General features: G+C 34.4%; 2 protein-coding genes across 2 annotated transcripts; both read right to left on the minus strand.

The window, feature by feature from the left end:
- Nucleotides 1-669: 669 nt before the first annotated feature.
- Nucleotides 670-4,721, minus strand: LOC11424965 (linoleate 9S-lipoxygenase). Its single transcript, XM_003627139.4, has 9 exons — nucleotides 4,430-4,721; nucleotides 3,883-4,175; nucleotides 3,531-3,771; nucleotides 2,995-3,315; nucleotides 2,817-2,902; nucleotides 2,588-2,695; nucleotides 2,207-2,511; nucleotides 1,852-2,115; nucleotides 670-1,620 (listed from the first exon to the last, which is right to left on the minus strand). The coding sequence occupies exons 1-9, from the start codon at nucleotides 4,665-4,667 to the stop codon at nucleotides 864-866; spliced, it is 2,613 nt and encodes an 870-aa protein (XP_003627187.1). The 5' UTR covers nucleotides 4,668-4,721; the 3' UTR covers nucleotides 670-863.
- Nucleotides 4,722-7,369: 2,648 nt separating this feature from the next.
- On the minus strand, nucleotides 7,370-12,389 carry LOC11418914 (linoleate 9S-lipoxygenase). The gene is given in 11 exon segments (XM_003627141.4): nucleotides 7,370-8,222; nucleotides 8,225-8,288; nucleotides 8,290-8,392; nucleotides 8,700-8,963; nucleotides 9,060-9,373; nucleotides 9,484-9,591; nucleotides 9,716-9,801; nucleotides 9,918-10,172; nucleotides 10,344-10,602; nucleotides 10,700-10,983; nucleotides 12,183-12,389. Coding segments are annotated over 11 exon segments (2,469 nt in total). The 5' UTR covers nucleotides 12,331-12,389; the 3' UTR covers nucleotides 7,370-7,638.
- Between the last annotated feature and the right edge of the window lie 13,494 nt (nucleotides 12,390-25,883).

A 25,883-nucleotide genomic window follows, 5' to 3' on the forward strand; every position in this document is an offset into this window, starting at 1 on the left:
TTGGCTGATAACTACAAAAGAATCTCCTCAAAAGAACAACAAAAAGAAGAGGCTTCAAATAACAAAAAATAGGCAACAAGGTAAAAACCGTAAGTCGCAACAACGTAAAATCACCAAATAAAAGTCAAACTGAATCACAAAGGGTCCTCAAAGATGCTGGTAGTCACAAACAAGCACAAAACAACCGCTATCAATCAGTTAGTGTCAAGAGTACCCACGTAAAATAGTATCTTGGTCTTGGATCAAGATTTTGACCCCTTAAACGAACCAATTATGTGAAGACTATAATTTCTAGGAATAAATGGTGTCGAATGGTGGTTCACAAGGTGGCATGTGCATCGCACTTGATGGAGCTTCACTTTAGATTGGGCCTCTGCTCTCAACTTCTCAAGTTCTTCTTCAAAAAGTATTTGAGAACAAATTTTTATAGCCCTTTCGTTTAAAAAATCTTTTTAGTTTTGCCATATTAGTTGATGTATGATTCTTTAACTGTATTTACATTGGAAAAACAATTGGCAGTGGAAATAAAATCATTATGATCTATTATTGCTTTTTCAATGTTATCATTTTTTTGTCATGCTATATTGCATATTTGCATTGAGAGCTTTTTTGTCATGAAATAAAATATGAAGTTTGCATTTTATATACAAAGTAAATCACACAACAAAATAGAAACATAGTAACTTTTATTGATGAAATACATTATAACAATCAAACATGATAGTTTTTATTGATAAAACACATTACAGAATTAAAAACAAACGTACATAATAACATAACATGACGATATACATAGGGGGCGAGGGAATTGGATTCCTCCTCCTCTTTTATTAATAGCGACAACGCAACAACCACGACGTTTTTTAGATAGAGACACTGTTGGGAATGCCTCTGCAAGTCAATCCTTCCTCACTAGAAGGATAAAGCAGAGTGTAAGGCATCTTCACTGGTCCGTTACGATTCCTCAGTGTCTCATCATTGTTCCTTTGAATGAGTTTTTGCTCAATTTCAGCCAACTTCTTTCCAAACCTCTTAAAGGACTCTTTTGGCTGTGAATCAGAAGTCCAGAGATCACCTTCAATTCTCTCTCCAAGGTATTGCTCATCAGAAGCATGCCTTGACAAGACTTCTATAATGGTCAAGTCAGTAAGAGTATCATTCTTGGGTGTTATTGTCCTCAGATAAGACTTCTGGTAGTCCTTAGCAAGCTCATCATACTCAGGGGATCCCTGCTCAGGCATGAATCTTCTACTTTTAGTTGGTCGGTTAACGATATATCCTCCATACGGATATTGTCCAAAATTAACTGCTGCATGAAGTGCTGAAGCAATCCATATGAGGGTGGTGCAAGCTTCAATCAACTCCTCACGAGTTTGCATCTTAAACCACCATGTAGCATTCTTCAAGTCACCATGACCGACCTCTACAAGTTCTTTCCAGAATGCTTGGAGTTCAGAATCTTGTGCAATAGATGCATCTGACTTGTAGTAGAAATTGACATATTCATCAACCCATGATTTAATAGCAGCCCATATTTCTAGTCCATCTGAAGCATAAGGGTAGTCCTCTATTAGAAGTCGAAGACCATATGCTGAAGTAGGGTCCTCAACGGCCACTCCTCTATAGAACAAGCAAAGGAAGATAACATTAACATACAAAAAAAAAAGATAGTTAGGAAAGTTACTTAGAGTTTGTTTGATTGGTAGTTACTTTGTTGATTCTCTACTAGCTCTATACATGGCTACAAAGTCAAACATTTACCATTGAACTGAAACCGTGTGGTATTATACTTGAGATCAATATCTTTTTAAAAAACGGACTGAGTCAAGATGTAATGTTTTGTAAGGTTACCTTTTGATTAGATCATTAGGTAGGCCTTGCTCAGTGAAAACCCAATCCTTGTAAACGACAGAAGACATTTCCAAAGCATACTTTCCCCACAAGAAAGTTGACTCGATAATACCCTCGGCATTGACCAACACATTTCGTGCTAGTGCATTTATGTTCATCGTGTCACGATAATGTGGAAGCAGAAGTTTATGAATAGGGTGAACCACACTTAGATGCCTATTTGTTGCTATGACGAATGGCTCAACTACAGCATGAGTGTTCAACCTGTCACACATTGTAGATAAATTTTCATCAAATTACTCATAGATGTATAAAATTTATTTGATTGTTTAAATATCATAAACGAAATTCATACCAATGGCTAACAAGTTGGTGATAACATGAATCATTTACAATTACGTAAGCCTTGGCAAGGAGCCAAATTGAAGCTTCAACACCTTCACTTGCAGGCAAGTAAACTTTGCTAACAGGACCAAAACTATCACCTTGAGGGTGTGGCCTACTTAGTTCAATGGCCAATGGCTTCAAAGTTCCATCATCTTGCAAGAAAAGAATGGTTCTAGTAGCATAGGCCTTAGTCTCGGTTGCATTTATTTTCCTCAAATATGGAAAGAGTGGGTCGTGGTGATCCAGTATGAACAATTTATTATTCTGGATAGCCTGTTCCACAAAATAAAATTTAGCACTGTTGAATTATTTTTTTAGAGTAAAGTTGTTGAATTGGGTAGAGATTTACCTGTTCTACCGTGACCCCAACCATGTTTGGCTGCAAATGTTCTTTGGTTATGGTGCTGGTATTATTACCAAAGAGTTGGGTATCTAACTTGCTCTTTGGTGGAAACTCCTAAAATAAATGTACGAAGCTGTGGTTAATTAAAACTTATAAACATGGCATGAAAAGTGGGAAAAATAGCATTTGTTAGTTTTTCAGTATTTTCTTAACAATGTTAAACCATTAACTTTACCAAGAGTTTTTTTATGATGTGTGGATTCACCCCAGCAATCATCTCCCTTGCAAATTCCTCATCAGTCATCCATGCAGAATGATCGACTGTTCAAAATTAAAATTTCAAAAGATCCATGAACTTTATTTCTCTGATATATGTTAATAGTAATAGGAATGTGTGACTAATTAATATAAACCTTGAATCACTTTTGGTGGTGGAAACTTAAGTGCCGCTTCACCATCAGTTCGGAAAAGTTCCTTGAACAATGGTATTGGGCTAAGTTCACTTAGTATATCAGTAGGAAGCCTGATTCCACCTTCATAGAGCGAGCGCACATCTTCAAAGGTGTTAAACTCAGGCTCATGGAATTGTAATGTAACTATAGATCTTAATCGAGGTATGACATTTTGAGATGCAGATTTGAGTATGTGAACAAGAAAGTCTGATGACTTTGTGTGTCCAAATGATTCATCTCTTGGGAGGTAAACAGTGTCACTTCGACTCTCACTCTTAGGATCTGTTCACAAATACAATAACAATGTATGTTTTAGAATCATAAGCAGAGTAAACATTTGTATCAACAAAAAGACTTAGTAAACAACATCAGGGATAAAAACATTAGTTGTCAAGTAGAATACAATTTCACATTTTAGTACCATATCACTTAATTTTTGCCAGAATTTCTTAAAATATAACATACTCAAGTGTTAAGATAGAACGTAAAGTTATAACCTTTACGAGCTGCTTTCCTGCCGGTTCTCCCTCTTCGAGGGTAAGGGAGGGTGCTAGATCCTCCAACAACAGGACGAGCCAAACTAGCGTTCTTGTCCACATCACCCAAATCATTGTAGACATCATAATCATATATTCTTTCCCATTCCTTACGCTCTCCAGTTCCATCTCCTCTTAAAGTCTTCAATTCTTCTTGTCTGTAGTAGACTAAAGGAGCTGGTGTTTCACTTGGAAGGTATGTCTACAAAATTGTAGTCATTGATTGTGTCAAGTTTTTGGAAAAGAGAATTTATAGTCTAAAAAAATATTTAACAAGTTATACATGTTGGATATAATTTATAAATATTCTTACCTTGTTGGCAAAGAAAATGCGTTTAGTTTTGTAATTTTTAGCGTTGTAAACCCATGAGTTGCAAACAAAGTTGATGGTTCCATGGTTTGGAACATCTTCAAGAGTCAAGCTGACAAGGAAGAATTCACCACCTTGCAGATAATTCTCAATATAAAAAGCTCCTGGAGTTCCCATGTCATTGTCCCATTCAAATTCAATACTGAAAGCATTTTGTTTATCTCCCAATGTTGGCAAGGAGGTAATAACACTTGCCAGATACGTTTTCTCTCCCACTTTGCCTTTTCCGGTTTTTCCTATACAAAAATTGGACTCTCAATTTCACTGATGATGATTTTAAATAGTAGTAACACGTTATAGCTATTCCAAAATTTGATGTTTTTTACAGCTCAAATGTTCTTTATACCTACTACATAATTTCTCAACATCCACTTGCCCTTAATTATATCAAATTGAAACTAAATTTTAATATTTTAGTGGTAATTGATAGTAACTGGTTATTTATGAATAATATTTGGGTATTGTTAAAATAAGATAAAGAAGTTGTTACCATCAGCAACGGTAGCACTAATCAGCCAGAGAGCCACAGAACGGCGGAACAAGGAGGTGGCAGTGTCAGCTACAGTACCGGCAGCATCACCAACAAAATCGAAGAAACTGTCAACTACACCACCGGCGCTTTGAGCTGCAGTGAGTTCGTTGATGTCTAAGACATTCTTTTGCATCAACACCACAGTTCCCTTCACCTTTTGGTGCTTATCAAAGAGACCTTTCACCAATGAACTCATCTTTAATGCTTAAATGTATTACACTATCTTTGGTAAATGAAAGAAAAGCTTGTGTTTTGTTACCAAGGGGATGCTTAGTATTTATAGTAGTTGATAGGTGCAAGGTTAGTTCAAAAGAAATAATTGTTTATTGTTCATTATTATATGTTTTTTACATAATTAATTTACTAAATAACAACACATTTAAATGAAGATGGGTAATATAAGCTGGCACATTACATAAATAACTCTTACCAAAAAAAAAATTACATCAATAACTGATATCTACGTGTTTTTTTGTTTCTGTCACTTGAGTGCGATATTTTTTGTTCGTCATCTTGATGCATTGTTGTTTGATTTTTTGTTTTGTTGTGATGTTCTTTTAATTTAAATTCAGTCAATGACTTTAGCTCTAACATTAAAAATTTGGAGGGATAAATATTAAGTTTACTTTGATTTTGTGACTTTTATAGACATTTTGTTACTTTATGTTATTAATTTGGTTTTTTCTAGATTACCTTTGAAGAATGGTGGGTAATTTACCCACCAACCAATGAAAATGAGCAATTTATTGGTGGGGTCAATATAGTTCATGGATACCACTTAAAAATGTGCTTATGTGGCTAATGTGTATTGGTTGGGATAAATTACCCACCATTCTTTCATGGATACCCTAGTTGTCACCTATTAATTTACATGTTGTGGTTTTATTCTCATGTTTAACTTAAATCAATTCAGCTACTCAATCTCCTATAATATTTTCCACGTGTTCTATTAATTTGAACTGATGACTGTTTTGGTTAGTAAGAAAAAGCACGTTTAAATGCAATTGGGGCACAATCTTATGCTAATTTTTCGATGATTATCTTGTTTTATATTAATAATATATTCGTAGGTTTCATTATTATTTAGATTGTTTTATGTATTGTTAATTAGGTACTGACCTGTATGCATTGGTAGTTTCGATCAGGGTTGAAATAGATGGCCGTTTGGGACCCCATCTTAGGAGGGACATAAATATTTTTATAATTAGAAAAGTAAAACCATATGTACTTAAAAAACTATAAAAAAATTTGTTAATGTTAACGAGTGGTTCAAAGACACTTGTTAATTAGGTTACTGGAAATTAGATCTCAAGTTCACAAAAGAACAAATTTCTATCCACTTTTCAATTCACTCAAACTAACAATGAATCCTAAGAGAAAACAATAAAAAAAACGTTTTGATCCTTTTTCTAATGAGATCTCACTGTTAAAGGTGTTTGTAAAGTGTTTCACTTTTCCAAGAACCTCATCCAAAGACATTAAACCATAAAGTTCCCTTTGATTTTTCCTAAGTTTATCTCTCTTGAAGCCACATATTAAATTGAAGAATGAAGCTTTTTATAGAACTCAGACTTAGATAATGATTTTGTTTGGATAATGCCACGATTTCGAGCTCGAACACAGTAATGCACTAAACCTTATCCTCAAAGTGCGTCATGATTTTCTCCCTTCAGACTGCAAAATAATGCGAACCAAACCTCAAAAAGTCTAAACCAAATTGCGTCATGAATTCTTCAAATCGCGCCATGATTTTTGACGAACTTCAACATTAACTTTGAGCCAATTTTAAATATTTCTCATCCTTAACTCTAAATTGTTGGTGATGTCATTTTAACCATCAACAACCTAAATGCTATCTCCAATGATAAATTATTCTTCAACAAATTTAATCAAGTTCAAGCAATCCTTGAACCTTGATATAGACAATAACTTGGTGAACACATCTGTCGGATTTTCTTCCGTAGCAACTTTCTCAATCATAATCTATTTCGATTCAATCATGTCTCTAACGAAGTGCAAGCGAATGTCAATGTATCTTCACAATGTATCACAATACACTTGAAGATATGTCAAATGGATGACATTTTGGCTTTGGCTATCACAATGTATCTTCACACATATTTGAGCAATTCCTAACTTATATATTGTTGTATATTAATAATATATCCCTGTTCCAGAACTAAAACAGTAGTCTAAACTGTTTTTTATGTCATCTAAAGATCGTACCCAATCACTATCAGAGTAACCTTGCAACTTGAAAATTTTCCATCGATAGAACTTAATGCCATAATTTAAGGTTCCCTTGACATACCTCAACACTCTTTTTTCTCCTTTGAAATGAGATTCTTTAGCACAATTCATGAATCTTGAAAGAACATTTACAACATACGAAATATTTGGTCTTGTAGTTGTAAGATACATTAAGCATCCAATTAAACTTCGGTTGAGTGTTTCATCCACGTGTTCTTCTTCAACATCCCTTGCATCTCAAATTCTCGAATGAAATTAAGCGCTTGCATTCCCCTAATTCTTTCATCTCCTTCGTATTCAGTTTTGAGGAAATTTCATATTTCAAATGCTGGTTTGATGGTCATAATTTTGGTTAAGATTTCTTCTGAGTCATCAGCAAAGGAAGAACTTCGTAGTCCTCCTCAAGAGCTTCGCAGAGGTCATTTGCCTCTAAATACGCCTCCATTCCTGCTGCCCATATATGATAGTTTTCACCATCAAACACAGATAATGGTAGGGCTTTGTAGGGTGTTTCAGAATCCATCAGTTTGATGAATTGAGGAATAATGTTTAAGCTTTTACGGTAGCTTTCACTCACTTCACTCGCAAGTCCCTCCAAGAAGAAGGCTTTGATACCAATCTGTTGGTGATTATACGTAACTCATAGAATAGGAAGGGAAAAACTGAAATATTATTGAATTGAAAAAACTGTTGTCAAATACAAAGTTGTAACTTAAATAAAAAACAAATATTGAGTAACTAACTCATGATCTTTAGCCACTACTTTATTAGCTAATTAAAAACTGAAATATTAAAACAAATTCTCTTAGAGACTTGGTCAAATAGTGCAGCTGGAAGTAACAACTGATGATACACATGTTCAACACCTTCTCATCATTTATTCAAAGCAACAAACAACACAACAACCATGGTGTTTTTTAGATGGAGACACTGTTGGGAATCCCTCTGCCAGTCAATCCTGGTCCACTGGAAGGATAAAGAAGAGTGTATGGAAACTTCACAGGCCCATACCTGTTTTTCAATGACTCATTATTGTTCCTTTGAATGAACTCTTCCTCAATTTCAATCAATTTCTTTGCAAACTTTTTGTAGGCTTCTACTGGCTTTGGATCAGAAGTCCAAAGATCACCTTCAGTTCTTTGTCCAAGGTATTCCTCATTAGGATCATGCATGGATAATACCAGCATAGTATTCATAACTTCAAGGGTTTCAACCTTTGGTGTGATTGTCGTCAAATATGTCTTCATGTAGTCCTTAGCGAGCTCCTTAAACTCATGTGATCCTTTCACTGGCATGAATCTTATGGTTTTAGTTGGTCGGTTAAGGATGTACCCTCCATACTGATATTGTCCAAAATTAACAGCTGCATGAAGTGCTGAAGCAATCCATATGAGGGTGGTGCAAGTTTCAATCAACTCTGTACGAGTTTCCAATTTAACCCACTTATCAGTCTTCAAGTCACCATGACCTACTTCTACAAGTTCTTTCCAAAATGCTTTGAGTTCCTCATCATCTTTAACATCTTTATCTGACTCGTAATAGAAATTGACATATTCATCAACCCATGACTTAATAGCAGCCCATATCTCTAGTCCATCTGAAGCATATGGATAATCCTCTATCAGAAGACGCAGACCATGTGGGGAAGAATCATCGTCAACAGCCATTCCTCTAGATAAATAAACAAGAAAGGTAACATTAAAACACACGCAAAAAAATACGGAAGGGGTTATTGTTAATTAAAATAGTAATAACTAATAACTATTTTACAATTGTCTGAGAAAGAGTTCGTACTCTGTCAAATAGAAATATAATAATAGTTAGTTTGAGATTTTTAATTAGTATGTAATTAGTTTGTTATTTGGTTGTTAGGTTTTAAGTTATTGATTCACTTGGGAATATATAAAATGTATATATTTTAGATTAATATCTTTCTAATAAATGGACTGAACCATGATGCAATGTTTTGCTAAATTACCTATTTTTTAGATCAGTAGGTAGTCCTTCTTCAGCGAAAACCCAATCCTTGTAAACAACAGCTGACATTTCCATACAGTATTTTTCAAACAAAAATGTCGACTCTACAATACCCCCTGCATTGATCAAGATATTTCGTGATCGTGCATTTATGGTCATCGTGCCACGATAGTGTGGAACTAAAAGTTTATGAATAGGGTGAAGCACACTAAGATGCCTATTTGTTGCTATGACGAATGGCTCAACAACAGCATGTGTTTTCAACCTGTGACACAAGTAAATATATATTCATAAAATTACTACTCATTGATAAATCAAATATATAATTTTATTATATCAAAATGATCTAGGAAATTCTCACCAATGGCTGACGAGTTGGTGACAACATGAGTCATTTACAACAGCGTACGCCTTTGCAAGGAGCCAAATTAAAGGTTCATCATCTTTAGCATCTTTATTTGGGGGCACGTAAACATTACTAACAGAACCAAAACTATCACCATTAGGATGTGGCAAACTTAGCTCAATGGCCAATGGATTCAAAGTTCCATCATCTTTAACAAAAAGAATGGTTCTAGCAGCATAGGTCTTTGCTTCAGTTTCATTTACTTTCCTCAAATATGGATAGATTGCATCGTGGTGATCAAGTATGTACAATCTATTGTCTTCGATAGCCTGTTAGACAAAAAAAAAAAAAAAAAAAAAAATTAGCCTCTGTAGTTCAATTGATTGAAAAAATTAATTTTAATAGAGAAATAATAATAATAAAATTAATTCTTCATTACCTCTTTTACTGTGACCCCATTCATGTTTGGCTCCAAGTGTTCTTTGGTTATTGTGCTGGTATTATCACCATAGAGTTTACTATCTAACTTGCTCTTTCTTGGAAGCTCCTGCAACAAATATAGAAAGCAATGAGGTTAATTACAAATTACTATGTATGTATTATATATGAAAAGTTGAAATGATAACCTTCTTTATTTCTTTTGTACATGCTTAAAAATATTACAAATTTACCAGAAGTTTTTCGATGGCATTCGGATTCACACCAGCAATCATCTGTCTTGCAAATTCCTCATCAGCCATCCATGCATGATAATCCTCTACTCATAGTAACAAATTTTCAAAAGAATCCATGAGCTTTCTTTATATGATTTTGTATATAGTTAAATATATATTGCGATAACTTGGAATTTCTGAACAATATATATATATATACCTGCAATCACTTGTGGTGTTGGATACGTTGAACTTTTAGCCACTGATTTAGCATTAATTGGGGAAAGTTCGTTGGACCTCGATGTTTTGTTGAATTTACTTAGTATATCAGTACCATGGTTAATTTGAATATTGAAGAGTGACAACACATCTTGAAAGGTGTTAAACTCTTGACTGAATATTAAACTCTCATCTGTGTGAAGTAATTCATCTCTTGGAATGTAAATTCTGCCAGTCCGACTCTCAGTCTTTGGATCTGTTCATATTTATGATAACAAAATTATGTTTCAGCAACAATACTAAAATCTTTAGAATCATAAGTAGAGTAAACATTTGGATCAACCACAAGACATGTTTGAAAGACTATTATTTTGAGACACAGGCACTACAAAAATAGAGGACTACACACAAATATTTGTAGCCTTACCTTTCTTACTTGGTTCTCTACCAGATCTTACCCTTCGAGGGTAAGGAAAACCGTCTGATCCCTCCAAAGTGCTTGATCCCCCAAGAACTGGACGACCCAAGCCAGCCTCTTTGTCTGGTTCACCCAAATCATTGTAGACATCGTAGTCATAGATCCTATCCCATTCTTTGCGCTCACCCGTTCCATCTCCTCTTAAAGTCTTCAACTCTTCTTGTCTGTAGTAGACTAATGGAGCTGGTGTTTCACTTAGAAGGTATGTCTACATTTTTTTATTTCATAGTGTCAAATTTTGAGATATATAAATATAATATATATATAACATGTAAGATAAATATGAATATGATAGTTTTCATTACCTTGTTGGTAAAGAAGATGCGCTCAGAGTGATAGTTTTTAGCATTGTAAATCCATGAGTTGCAGTTAAAGTTGATGGTTCCATGATTTGGAACATCATTAAGGGTCAAACTCACAAGGAAGAGTTCACTTTGATTAAAATTCTCGATAAAAAAAGCCCCTGGGGATGGAGCTCCCAACTTTTCAGTGTCCCATTCAAACGTAATATTGAAATGAAATTGGGTTTCATCCGAGGCAATAAGACTTCCCAAATATGTTCGCTCTCCCACTTTTCCTTTTCCATTTCCTACACAAATTGCAGAAAGTAGATCTTAATTTCCAGATATACTACTAATTTAAATTACATCTTTTTGTGCAAATTTATTACTACTATCAACTTATTATGGTAATTTTGTCATATTCCTATATTTAGGGATGAAAGTGGTAATAATTATAATCATTGTTCCTACTTTTTTGAGAAGAAAACATCGAAGCCTATATCAACAAAGATATTCACAAATTTTTAAACCGGGAGTTTCTACTCTACACTCGCAGATTAAACTATAGTGAAATACTTGATTTTTTAATCAATAAATTAATTATCGGTTTAATGAAATAAAGAGTTATTTATCAACTTTAATTTTATATTGTATGAAATATCATTGTATAAGGGAAAAAAAAATCACATCATTGTTTATAAGAATCATATTAAATTAAGAGTAAATGATAGAAAATAACTTTTTTTTTTCTTTCTAAAAAACACTTTTTTTTTTCAAAAACAACTAAACTAACAATTCGTTTAAAGATCTGATGTATCGATCGATGTACTCGAATTCGTCTTACAAATATTGTTTTAACTTGTCAATTTTACGATAACATTTCTAAACATTTTTATCCAAGACTTTTTATTCTGTTAAAATCTAGTTCTAAAGGGAAATAGGCATCGGTAATATGGAGTTTGATCGAGAGGTAAGTATAGTTTGATAAAAAATTGTTCCATTCAGAATTGAACTCACGTTCTCTTAAATATTTTATCTAGTGGAACTCATTAACCACTTTTCTTTTTGGCAAGTAGCCTAGTGGCAAGAATTCACATTTTTCAATATGAATAAGTGGGGTTATAGGGTTCGAACCCCACCCCCTGCATATAATTATGCATGTCCCTGCCAACTGAGCTATCCTCACGGAGACCACTCATTAACCACTTTAACCTACCAATTAACTAAATTTATTATTGCATAAGTTTTCTATAACTTTTACTCTTTTTAACATAAAAAATGTGTTCATTTGCATTGTTACTCCCTCGGTCCAACAGTTTACAAATAATCATGGATATTAAGAAAAGTTGTTGGATAAATAAAGTTGTCCCAAATTGTTACCAAATTGTATTTGTGTTAATGTTGATTTTTCATTTTTCAAAATACATTGATAGTATTAATAAAACAAACAGTCTTATAATTATGTACGGATGGAGTAGTGGATATAGTTAGATAAAGAAGTTATTACCATCAACCGTGGAATCACTAATCAATCTGAGAGCCACAGAACGGCCTGGGATGGAAGGATCAGCAGCATCTTTGTTTTGCTTAAGAATCACAATACCCTTAAGCTTTGTGACCTTGTTCCTAGCTGACACTGACACGAATGAAGTCATCTTTGATGCTTAAATGTATTACACTATCTTTGTCAAATGAAAGAAATGTTTGTGTCTTGTAACCATTGGGGATGCTTACTATTTATAGTACTTGATGGGATCACAAGGTTAGTTCAAAAAAGATAAACTATTCTTTGATACACAGCTGTTCACGATATCATATTGAGAAAGACGCCAATTATTTTACCTATTTTACTACTAGTGTATCTCAACAAACAAGTAGGGAAATCCAATTATTTTACTATTCTTTTTTTTGAAGGAATTATTTACTATTCTTGGAATAGTGTGTACATGCAATTACTCCCTTCTAATCTTTTTATATCATCATCTTACATAAACTATGAATATCAAAAGGATTTTTCTATCAAGTACTCAAAACGTTTTCAATTATAAGCAAATTTAACTTTTTATATTCAAAATGATTTTTCTATCAAAAACCATGCTTAAACGTATTACAATATCTTTGGCTAATGAAAGAAAAGCTTGTGTCTTTTAACCATAGGGTGGTTTGTATTTATGTAAAATATGAAGAAAAAATATATATATATCCGTTGAATAATTATTTTGTTATAATAAGGTGTATCAAGTGAGAGGAGTTTTTATAATGAGAGATGAGAGGGTTGAGTTGTAACTCTTGGAATTTCACCTCCTTCATCTTGTTACGCGCGCCTTCTTTCTTCTCTCACATATGTTTCCAATTCCTCACAAATCCCAGACACCTTGAACCTTCCTCGCGACCGCTGCAAGGACTGTGTATTTGCATAATCAACTCAACGTGCGTAGATCCACCATGACAAATTTCCATCCATATTTGTATAATCGGTTTCTAGCCACGGTTGAAGATCGTCGAATTGACTTCAGAAAATCAGATATAATCACTGATTGAGTGACTGGGAAAATTAAGCAAGAAGTAATTATGTGATTGTCTCTTTGTTTGTGTGCATATAGAACATTTATCCGATCTGTGAGTCGCATCTATTGATGACTGTTATTAGAGCTTTTGGGTCTAATTTCATGAAAAACTAATAATATAATTAATTGTTACTTTAAATCCCAAATAAAAGTAAGTCCAATCATTTTAAAACGGAGGGAGTAATAAATTAAAAATTTCAGGCAAAAAATTGACATATAACCAATCATATGCGATCAATGAAGAAGAAGAAAGATAAAACTTAAAGAGAAGGTGTACCTTCTTTTTTTACTCAATCCGTTTTAAAGCGAGTGTCGTTTTAGCAAAAAAAAAATTGTTTCAAAATGAATGTCACTTTCAGTTTTCAATGCAATAATAACTTTTTCTTTTCAATTGTACCTTCAATTAATATTATATACATTACTTCCAAAGTATTATTTTTTCTTTAATGAAAAACAAACTAATAGTTGATTATGATAATTTGGTAAAATAACATCTTTTTTTTTTAATTAATGTATTTCCTAATATATTTATAAAAACCTTAAACGACGTTCATTTTAAAACAGAATGAGTAAAAAACCAAAATCAAACTAATCCATCAAAATTAACACTTACGAAAATCTAAAATAAAATTTTAAGATGAGCATTCCGAATTGGGTTGCAACTTCTCTTTTTTTAATTGTCTCCGGTTATTAAATTATGGAAAGTTAAACAAGTAGGTGTATGGTTGTCTTATGTGCGAGAGATTCCAAAGTCACAGCTGCTTTGGTGCTATTTTTTTTTTTGGTTACATGCTGCATTATGGTTATTAATAACTATTTTTTTCCCCTAATAAATAATATGGTCATTAATAACTGTGCTTTGCTCTATTATTAATTGTATTAATACGTGTGCGAGATGGTAGATCCGAATTTTCCGGTCATGAGATACAAAACTGTTCACGTTCCCATATTGAGAAAAACGCCCATTATTTTTAGTTAATAGTGTCACAACAAACACGTTAGGAAAGCCAATTATTTTTTTTTGTCTGCTTTGGAAAACCAATTATGAATAGGTATGTAACTAAAATTAGGGTCATGCTAACCGGTATCAAGGTACTGGTTAAGGGTATCAAAAAAGAAAGTTATTACTAAAGAAATTTTTTAACTTTTTATGGATTTATTACATAATTTTTAATACAATAACTATTATATAATTTTCTTTTTTAATATCCTTAACTGGTGCTCCGGAGAAACCGATTAGCAATTTCCCTTAGAGGGTCATGATCTTATGAGATTAAGGATAAGTTTCTCTCTGGTTTCAACCTCTTCTAGATTTAATAAATAAATTGACACAATTTCTGATACTTTATTTTTATATTTGGTATAGTAACATTTGTTCTATGAGTACATGTTGGCATTCCCTTAAGAGTTAAAACTGGTAAAAGGTTTAACGATTGAAAAATATAGAGAATTTGAAATGATAAAACTATTATTAGTGGTGAAGATGCACATGAATTGGAAATTGAATACATGTTTTTTGAGTAAAAAATTGAATACATGCTCAATTAAGTAAACTATTATTGATAATCAACAATTGATTTACATTATTTAAAAAAAAAAATATTGATTTACGTAATCGAATACTAGTTTGAATAAAATTCGCCAAAATTTGTTTTTTTTATCTAGTATTAATGAAAAGTTTGGCTCTTTAGATAAGCTCATAGCATATAAGTTGTTGTGAAAGTGATTTAAAATTGGATTTTTGAAAGTGCAAAATTAGGGTCCGGTTTGGACAAATCGATGACTGATTTTGAATCATTTTCCAGCCTTTGTATTCGACAATTTTCGGCGTCCGATTGGTGAAAATCGGCGGCCGATTATGCAAAACAGATTTTTATGGGTTAGATTTATTCCAATTTTATGCGGGATACTTTTACTATAAATATAGACCTTGTATCAGAGTAAACATTGAGAAAGGGGGTTGAAAACAAGGGTTATGAAACAAACAACAAACTAGGGTTTAGAGAGATTTCTCTAAGCGGGAGACACTAGAGTTTGAATTGTTTTGATTCACCTTGAACAAAACACTGTTAAGATTGAGTCTCTTGGTCACATGAAGAGATTGAGACTTTATGTAGAATTAGGTTTGAAGACTAATTCTTGTTACCTTTTGATATCTCTTTGTAAAGTTACTCATCATTATAGTGGAACAGAAGGCTGCTCTCTCCCTCAGACTAGGTCAGTATTGGACCGAACTTAGTAAACAAATTTTGTGTGTTCTCTCTCTCTTTCTCTCTCTCTCTCTCTCTCTCTCTCTCTCTCTCTCTCTCTCTCTCTTTCTCTCTCTCTCTCTCTCTCATTGTTTTCTACTTTACTTGTGTTTATAATTGTTACCCATGTTGATATTGATTGCTTAATTATTTTGCTCCACAAATCAAGTATTTTATTGGTGCGATTTTCAACAAATTCACAACATAAGTTAACTTATTATAATGGATAACATATAAGCTAGCTTATAGATGAAGCAGATAGACTATCTGAATGAATTTATATTGTTTGGTAAAATTTGCAGTAGAACTAACTTAAAAATGATACATTTAATTAATAATTGATTTTTTTTTTTCAATTAAAATTATAGGGGTAAAATTGATATAAATAATGATAAGCTATATGCTTCAAACTACTATAAACTATAAACTAGTAAAAATAGGTGATAAATTCATGCAAAAGAGACACTTATCATTCTCTTATATGACCTTATAAGATATGTATAAGTTATAAGATGGAAATAGGTCTTGCCAAACAGACTCCTATCATTCTCTTAGAAGGAATTTTTTTAGGGAACTCTTATAAGGAATTGAAATGATGTTACAAAAATCTGTAAACATATCTAAAACATGACAATGGCTCCGTCTATGGTGGGAGACCTGAATAGGTCTCATACCGTAGGAGACATAGTTTTTTTTTTCTTTTAAAATGAATATGAATCATTGGATAAGGGTTTGATCAAAATGTTTACTATACACCTCCAATACAATTGTTTTCTATTATTCTAAACTTGTGTATTTATTCGACGTTGTTTTTGTTAGACATATAATTAAGGACGACCAAAATTATGCATGCAAACATATTTGCAGATAAAATTTACCCCGAGCTAGTACATGACCAATATTTTAATGGGTATACACGAATAAAAGAAAATCATATTTTAAATACTCGTAAGTTAATAGATGCACATGCAGATGAAATATTTAATGAGATTATCTTCAAAATATTTAATTACCTTTTTATTATTAAAAAATACTTTTTTATGTGTGTGGGCCTAAATACTATTTATTTGATATTGTGACCGTATTAAAATTGCTCTTCTTGAAGACTATGCGGTTAATTAGTAATGAGTGATTGTATGAATTTTTCCGCTTACAATATTTTTTACTTTTGAAACAAATGCAAACTACTAGAAATACTCGATTTTTCTGCGGAACTACCTGCGGATTTATGTGAATATTCCGCAGAAAACGGTTTTCCTGTGGATTTTGTCAAGAATTTAGGTTCCCATGTAACAGCTTCGTGGGTAATTGTTTCCTGAAGATTTTAGGATCCGCAGGAAGAGTGAAAAAAATCCGCAGGAAACGTTGGGTTAGTGATTAGGGAATTTTCCTGCCCATAAAAGCACTGTTTCTGCGAATATATTCTCAGGTATTTCCGCAGTAAATGAAGCAGGAAAATCCCCTAGACTCTTTTTCCACAGGAAAGTGAGCTATTTATTTAAAAAAAAAATAATGCACTTCATTGCATTGAACGATATAAATAATAGAATATACAATTCTTATAAATTTCAGAAATTATAGAAGACACAGTTTCATTAATCATGCAACAAAATAAAATTGAAAGTACCACATGTCTCTTCATAGTTGAACCTCCTATACACAATTGCTAATGTCTCATGCCTTCAAGTCTGTTCCACTCACACCACCTAATAAACTTCCTATAATTACTAGCTATCCTCCAAATATAAAGATGTATCGGAAAAGGAGCATGAACCTCTTACCAACATCTTCAAGAAGCTGCTAATCCAAATTCTTCATCCATGCATTCATCTAGGTTAGCCTTCTCTAGTACATACTCAATTTCAACTTGTCCAACAACCCAAAAATTAAGAAAAAAATAATAGCATAAGTTTCCTTCCTAAATGAAAGGATATCTGAGAAATTTCACCCATATACAAAACCCTGATCAGCTTTGAGAAACTATTAGGCTGAGAAAGACAAAGACAAAAGTGGCAAGTGCACCAAATCATTCAAGTAATAAAGTAGTAAGTAATCGTATTTACTGGGGATCATTTTTTTTCTACTTGGCAATTTACTAAACCTTTTATTAAAAACTATAAATGATGGAAAGTTTGGAAGTTTTAATTGATTAACTACAAAAATAAAAATGCATATTGTGACGATTAAAAATAGGACAGTTGAAAATCTGTGACGGCTCCCCGATTGTCGAGGACATGTGTGTCGCTAGAGAATTTCGTGTCAGTTCAATAAATGGTCATTCCAACAGTCGCACAGGACATTGCGACAATTGGAAACCGCCCTTACTTGCGACAATCGGAAACCGCCCTTATAATTATCGCAAAGAACGCAATGTTTATATTAGAAGGGCTATTTTGCTTCAAACCATCGTAGACATGTGATTTATTTTTATTTTCTACATTTTCCATTTTGATTTTGATAGTTTATTCAATAAGAATTAATCTTAAATTAAAATAAAAAATATTAATAAATACTAAATGCAAAAATATATAATTATATATGATTAAATCTCATTCATATAATCCTTTCAAGAATAACAACATTGATTCCCTAAAAAAAAAAAAAAGAATAACAACATTGATACATACATAAACTTGATTAAAACAATAAATAAAATAGTTTAACATTCAAAAAGCCAAAACACTAGTGGAGTGGCTGATTATACAAAAGAACTACATAAAAATTAATTGATAAAAATTATCCCCTAGTGACTTTGCTCCATGATTCTCAAGGGAACGCCTGCCATCTAGAAATAAGCCAGTCCTTCACTCGTCCATTTAGAAATTATACAAACAAATGAATACGTTGGTTGGATTTGGATACATCATGTGGGTTGATTGTGTCGTAGGCCTTCACAGAGTGTGAGAGATGTGCGTTGAAATCTTCAGACTCCTTTCCTGAAAATTAGTTATCCTTCATAGAATTGAGGACACGATTCTTAATATCAAACACCATGGGGTTTGCAGGTTGGAACCTGAGAGACATTTAATCATAGTTGGTCTTCTGCTATCATGTAAGAACTGCAAGTGCATGAGAATGCATCATGCGCAGTGCCCAAGAGTATAAAACTATAATCATAGGATTTATAAAAGAGAATCACATCATTTTAGCAGATTCTGATTTAGTATGTTTAAGAGATAGCAGATCAGAGTTTGACTTCATATAACCCTCTTTCTGTACATATTGCCTTATATAGTTTATTGTATTTAAGTCCTAGTTTATTGTCATTAATTCTCCTTTGTTGTTTGGGATCAGCTAGGCTTGACTTTAGGGATTTTGATAGGAAAACTCTGTATATATGTAACACTGATTTACAATGAAAGATATGACAGTGAAACACTTTGGTTCCTGTCTTTATATGGCATCAGAGCAATTCTGATCCTAAATTAGAAACGTTTGCTGAAAATGGCGGACAAAAATGATTCCACCATAGAAGGTGGGATCAAAGGAGATCGAAATGCAGAAACAAAAATAGCTGGGAAGAAGACACCTTCTCCGTATGATCTGAGTTCGCACGACAATCCAGGAAGCGTTATCACCCAAGTCCAATTACGTGGTGAAAACTACGATGAATGGGCTAAGGCGATGAAGACCTCATTACGGGCACGACGTAAATGGGGGTTTGTCGAAGGAAACATAAAACAACCTGAAGAAGGATCGACAGAAATGGAGGATTGGTGGACCGTACAATCTATGCTCGTGTCTTGGATCCTGAACACTATAGATCCAACTTTGCGATCGACCATCTCTTATATGGAGAATGCAAAGGAATTGTGGGAAGACATCAAAGAACGATTCTCAATTGTGAATGGACCTAGGATCCAACAATTGAAATCGGATCTGGCACAATGTAAACAAGAAGGAATGGCCATGGTGAATTACTATGGAAAACTCAAGATGCTTTGGGATGAGTTGGTAAATTACCAACAAATCCCAATCTGCACGTGCTCAGGATGCAAATGCGGCATCAAGTCGAAATTAGAGAAGCAAAGAGAAGAAGAAAGAGTGCATCAGTTCTTGATGGGACTAGATGATGTGTTGTATGGAACAGTCCGCTCTAATTTGCTTGCTACTGATCCGCTGCCATCGCTGAACAGAATATATGCTACTTTGATACAAGAGGAGCGTGTGAAATCAATTGCTAGGACCAAGGAAGAACGAGGAGAGGTCGTTGGCCTGGCCGTGCAAACTGCTGGAAGGGCTAGAGGACGTGGTGATATGAAGGAGAAGAATGCGGTATGTTCATACTGCAATCGAACAGGACATGATGCATTAAGCTGTTTTCAGGTAGTTGGATACCCTGATTGGTGGGGAGATAGGCCACGAAATGAAACTAAGATGGGTGCAGGTCGAGGAAAAGGACAACAACAAACCAGAGGTTCTAATCAAGGACGTGGGAGAAGCACAATTATTCGTGCAAATGCTGTCCAAACAAATGAAGGAGGCCCGGTCGTGACAAATGCAGATGCAAGCGGGTTGACAGGTTTAAGTAGTGAGCAGTGGCAGACTTTGGTAGAGCTTCTAAACACTCATAAGGGAAGCAATACGGAAAGAATGACAGGTAAAAATACAATATGGATTGTTGATACAGGCGCTTCTAATCACATGACTGGAAATGTGAGATTTTTGCACAAAATGAAGAGCGTGCAAGGATGCCCGGTGGGTCTGCCAAATGGAGAACAAGCTGCTGCTACTCAAGAAGAAAGTGTAATTCTTGAAGGGGGCCTGCAACTTAACAACGTTCTATATGTGCCCGGATTAAATTGCAACTTGATATCTGTATCCCAATTGATAGATGATATGGATTGTGTTTGTCAGTTCACTAACTCTCTATGTATTATGCAGGACCGCACTTCGAAGACGCTGATTGGAGTGGGTGAACGAAGAGATGGGCTCTACCATTTTAGAGGGATTCGACATGAGAAAGTCTGCAAAGTAGGAGACATGTCTTTGTTGCATCTTTGGCATAAACGCATGGGACATCCTTCCATGAAGATTAGTCAGTTAATTTCAAATGTTGGTAAAAATAAGAGTGTGATTGAAAATAAAGCCTGTGATGTTTGTCAAAGGGCAAAGCAAACTAGGGATAGTTTTCCTTTAAGTGATCACAAAGCTAGTAGTAGTTTTGAACTAGTTCACTGTGATTTGTGGGGGCCTTACAAAACTCCTTCTTCATGTGGAGCGTATTATTTCTTAACAATAGTAGATGATTTTTCTCGAGCTGTTTGGATCTATTTATTGCTTGATAAAAGAGAAGTTTCACAAACTATATTAAGTTTTATTGCTTTGGTAGATAGACAATATGAGAAGCAAATTAAAATAATTCGCAGTGATAATGGAACTGAGTTTACATGTTTAAAAACAGAATTTATCAAGCGTGGGATCATTTTCCAAACATCTTGTGTGGGAACGCCACAACAAAATGGACGGGTCGAAAGAAAGCACAGACATATCCTAAACATTGCCCGAGCACTGAGATTTCAAAGCAATTTGCCTATTTCTTTCTGGGGTGAGTGTGTTTTAACAGCAGGATACCTCATAAATAGGACTCCAACACCTCTGTTAGATGGAAAAACCCCATATGAGATGCTAAATGGGCAGCCACCTTCATATGAACATTTGAAGGTTTTTGGATCTTTATGTTATGCACATAATCAAGGAAGGAAAGGTGATAAGTTTACCAGCCGAAGCAAGAAGTGTGTATTTGTAGGATACCCTCCCGGGAAGAAAGGATGGAAGTTGTTTGATCTAGACAACAAAAATTATTTTGTGTCAAGAGATGTAGCATTCTTTGAGAATGAGTTCCCTTTTGCCTCTATTGATAAAATTTCGAGTGAGCCAACACAAATTATCGAAAATGAGAACTATGAAACTCAAAGTGCAGTGAGTGAACATCAGGAGCTACCTTTGGAAGTGGAAATTTCTGAATTAAGGGGGGGTACTGATGAAGAGAATGTGCAAGAAGTTGGGACATCACAAGTGCTACAACAAGATGATGAACATGAAGAAATTAGTGAAGAAGATCTTGGTCGAGGTAAACGCGTGAAGAATCCCTCTGTAAAGCTGAATGGTTATGTGACATATAATGTACAAAAAATGGTTATGAGCCCATCTACGAGTTCACTCCCTCTACAGCCGAAATCAGGTGCGCCCTATCCCATAATGCATTATGTGAGTTGTGATAATTTTTCAGTGCAGCACCGCAGGTTTCTTGCTGCTGTAAGTGCAGAGAAAGAGCCGAAAAATTATTCTACGGCCGTTAAAGATCCTAGATGGCGTACAGCTATGCAGCAGGAGATACAAGCGCTTGAAGATAATCACACATGGACTATATGCTCTCTCCCAGCAAATAAAAAGGCCTTGGGGTGTAAATGGGTATACAAGATCAAGCATCGTTCCGATGGGACCGTAGAACGGTTTAAAGCTCGACTCGTGATCCTTGGAAATCATCAAGTGGAGGGGATAGATTACAATGAAACATTCGCTCCTGTAGCTAAAATGGTTACAGTTCGAATTGTGCTAGCAGTTGCTGCAGCCAAGAAGTGGGAACTCCATCAAATGGATGTTCATAACGCCTTCTTACACGGAGAATTGCAAGAGGAGGTGTTCATGAAACTGCCCCCTGGTTTTCGTCCCTCTCAACCAGAGATGGTATGCAAGCTTGGGAAGTCACTGTACGGATTAAAACAAGCTCCCCGTTGTTGGTTTGCTAAGCTTTCCTCAGCCCTCAAACAATACGGATTTCATCAATCATATTCTGATTACTCTTTGTTTACCTTGTTTGATAAAACTGTGCAGCTTGTGGTTTTAGTTTACGTTGATGATTTGATCATTTGTGGAAATAATCATGATTCGATTGAACGGTTCAAGGAATACTTGAGTCGTTGTTTCCATATGAAAGATTTAGGATTGTTGAAATATTTCTTGGGGGTGGAAGTGGCGAGATCGCCTTCTGGGATTTTTCTCTGCCAAAGAAAGTATGCTTTGGATATTATTAGTGAAGCCGGGCTACTTGGAGCAAAGCCTATGCCGACTCCACTCGAGCAGAACCATAATCTCAGTCTTGCTCAAGGGGAGTTTCTTGAAAATCCTGAAAGGTACCGTAGGCTTGTTGGACGCCTTATCTATCTTTGTTTTACTCGACCTGAGTTGTCGTATAGTGTCCATATTCTCTCTCAGTTTATGCAGCAACCACGAGAAGACCATTGGACTGCTGCGCTAAGGGTGGTGCGGTATCTTAAAGGGAATCCAGGCCAAGGTATATTTCTTGACAGTACAAGTGATATGAAGCTGCACGGGTGGTGTGATGCTGACTGGGCAGCTTGCCCTATCACTCGCAGATCACTCACAGGTTGGGTCATCTTCTTGGGGAACTCGCCTATCTCTTGGAAGACCAAGAAGCAGCAAGTTGTGTCTCGGTCATCTGCTGAATCCGAATACCGTTCGATGGCTAATACAACTTGCGAGTTAAAGTGGGTGAAGAGTATTCTTTGCAGTCTAGGTATCTCTCATTCTATGCCTATGCAACTCTATTGTGATAGTCAGTCTGCGCTTCACATTGCAAAGAATCCCGTCTTCCATGAACGTACCAAACACATTGAAGTGGACTGTCATTTCGTTCGTAATGAAATACTTCATGGTCAGCTTCAACCTTCTTATGTTTCCACTCATGCTCAACTCGCAGACATACTTACTAAAGCATTGGGTCGTGCTCCATTTCAATTCCTACTTGCCAAGTTGGGCATTCGAAATCTTCATGCTCCTACTTGAGGGGGGGTAAAAGAGAATCACATCATTTTAGCAGATTCTGATTTAGTATGTTTAAGAGATAGCAGATCAGAGTTTGACTTCATATAACCCTCTTTCTGTACATATTGCCTTATATAGTTTATTGTATTTAAGTCCTAGTTTATTGTCATTAATTCTCCTTTGTTGTTTGGGATCAGCTAGGCTTGACTTTAGGGATTTTGATAGGAAAACTCTGTATATATGTAACACTGATTTACAATGAAAGATATGACAGTGAAACACTTTGGTTCCTGTCTTTATAATTTACAGCCATAGCTGTTCTCTATAATTGCTCTACAATTCCCAGTAGTTAAATTTATTTACCTGGAGTTGATGAAATTTGAGCAAGTAAACAGTGGATTCTACATACATTGGATTGCTTTCTACATATCTAAAATAACAATCAAAATGTCAGTGAGCATAAATATTGTTTAATTATTACAAATTTCATAAATGAATGTTGTTTAGTACTTACGAGATGCATTCATCAAGCCTTTTGAGAAGTGGGAGGAAGTTTACGATTCCAACATTCATATTTGAAGAATAAAAATTGGTAGCAACCTGCACATGACGATTTAAAGAAACCACATACATCATCTATAAATTCATAAGTATGTGAAGTTTTCAGTTTGCATTCGCAAATTTTTAACTGCGTATCTTACTCACCATAACTCATTACAAGGTATAGTTAAAGCTAACCACATTTTAGTGTCATTTTATTCACCATAAACACATGAGAAGAATCTTTGCAATATGCAATAATCTTATATGTTCCCTGCATTTCAATTTTAAATAATGCTTTATCCTTCCAGATTGAGTACAACTTCATACTTTAGTTTTGTAGATTAAAATACACTAAAATGCACATAGCTATGTAGATTAAAATGACATTGATAATGATATCCAGTAGTTGTAAAGACTTCATTAGTAAGTTTAACTCAAGTTTAAAAATTCTTGTAACTTCACAAGTTAATAACTAAAACTCTTAAGCATCATAACTCAATTATTCCCTTTCCTTTAATTTTTTGTAATGGCTGTATTCTCTTTCCTTGTCTTACCCAGAATTGCAAAACACACCCACGACGACCTTATGAACAGTCACAAAACAACCTTACAAATATGTAACGACACAATCGACTTTCTCTAATTCTTCAATCTATAGAGCTTGCAATAAGAGAAGTTGATATGAGAAATTCAATGGGTTCAGTTCAGCACACAAAGAATATTTGTTATTTGAAAATAAAAAACCGCATGAGAATGTTATGGATCTTCTTCGGTTCCTCCTTCTGCTGCACTATTGAAGATTGAAGATGTTGTATTAAGGTGTTTTTGGATCTGGGTACAGCACAATTTTGTTGAGAATAATAAAAAAAAAAAAAAAAAAAAATTAGACTTATTTAACCGGTTGCCGGTTTAAGAAATTAAAAATGAAATGACGCGTCCGTAACTGAATGAGCGACTGCCCCTAACATTACTCTATTTATTATTCAATGGTTAGGATTTCATCGGACCTTCTAGTCATTAGAGAGGATTCATTCCTGTCCTTTAACCATAGGGTGCTTAGTATTTTGGTATTTAAGTTGATGGTATCACGTGGTAATGGCTCAGGATAAGATATTTTGTTTGACTCATCATCAAACAAAACAAATTCAAATTGATTCACTGCATTATTATTTTTGGTTTGTTATGTACTGCTCTGACGTTATTTGATGGTATCACGTGCTTTTTTTCTTCTTCTTCTGTTTGCTCTGTTAAAAAAAGTTCTATTATTACGTGAGTGGTTAGCTAGATCATATTTAGAAGGACCACCGATAAACACCAAAAAATAAAAAATATAATCGATGTTTAATTTTTTATTTATTTATTAAAAAAGACAATTGTTCATTCGAATCTATGGAAATACATGAAAAAACACAAATTCAACCAAGGAAGACGGAATTTACTATTAAAACACGTATATTTGATAGTGGTTCCGGATGTAGAAAACTAAAGTTTGTGTTGAGGTTTAAAGGAGACGATAAGCATAAAGGAATAAAGATAAAGTTGAAACAAGAAGGCACATGTTTAAGAAAATGCAGATGTTCCATTCAGGTTGAGTGGTTTTTTTAGTGCATAAAAAATATGGAGTCTTGGTTTTGTTTCACGATTGCATAATCATGAGATGCAGTCAAAGTTAGAAGGTCATATTTTGGTGTGTCGTTTAAATATTTTGTCTACTTTAAAAGATAGACGGAAAGACAACAGTTCCAAAGCAAGTTTACAATCTACGTCAAAGATAAAAAAGACCATAAGGGTGTGTTTGGTTTGCAAAACAACAAGTACTGGACAGAACAGTACAAGATAGAACAGTACAACACAAGGCAGAACAGCACAAAACAAATTTTTTATGGCATTGAGTAATTTTTTGTTTTATACGATTTTTGAGGGACAAAATGCTATTTTGGTATTTTAGACAACTTGTACGTGAGACAAAAAGTTGTGTTGTGGTTTGGTGAGGGACAAAAATATGAGTTTTTGTCCTATCTTTTACCTCCAGTTTGTCCTATACCTGAAACAGTTTTATAA

This window comes from Medicago truncatula, chromosome 8 (genome assembly GCF_003473485.1).
Source record: "Medicago truncatula cultivar Jemalong A17 chromosome 8, MtrunA17r5.0-ANR, whole genome shotgun sequence".
Taxonomy (NCBI): domain Eukaryota; kingdom Viridiplantae; phylum Streptophyta; class Magnoliopsida; order Fabales; family Fabaceae; genus Medicago; species Medicago truncatula.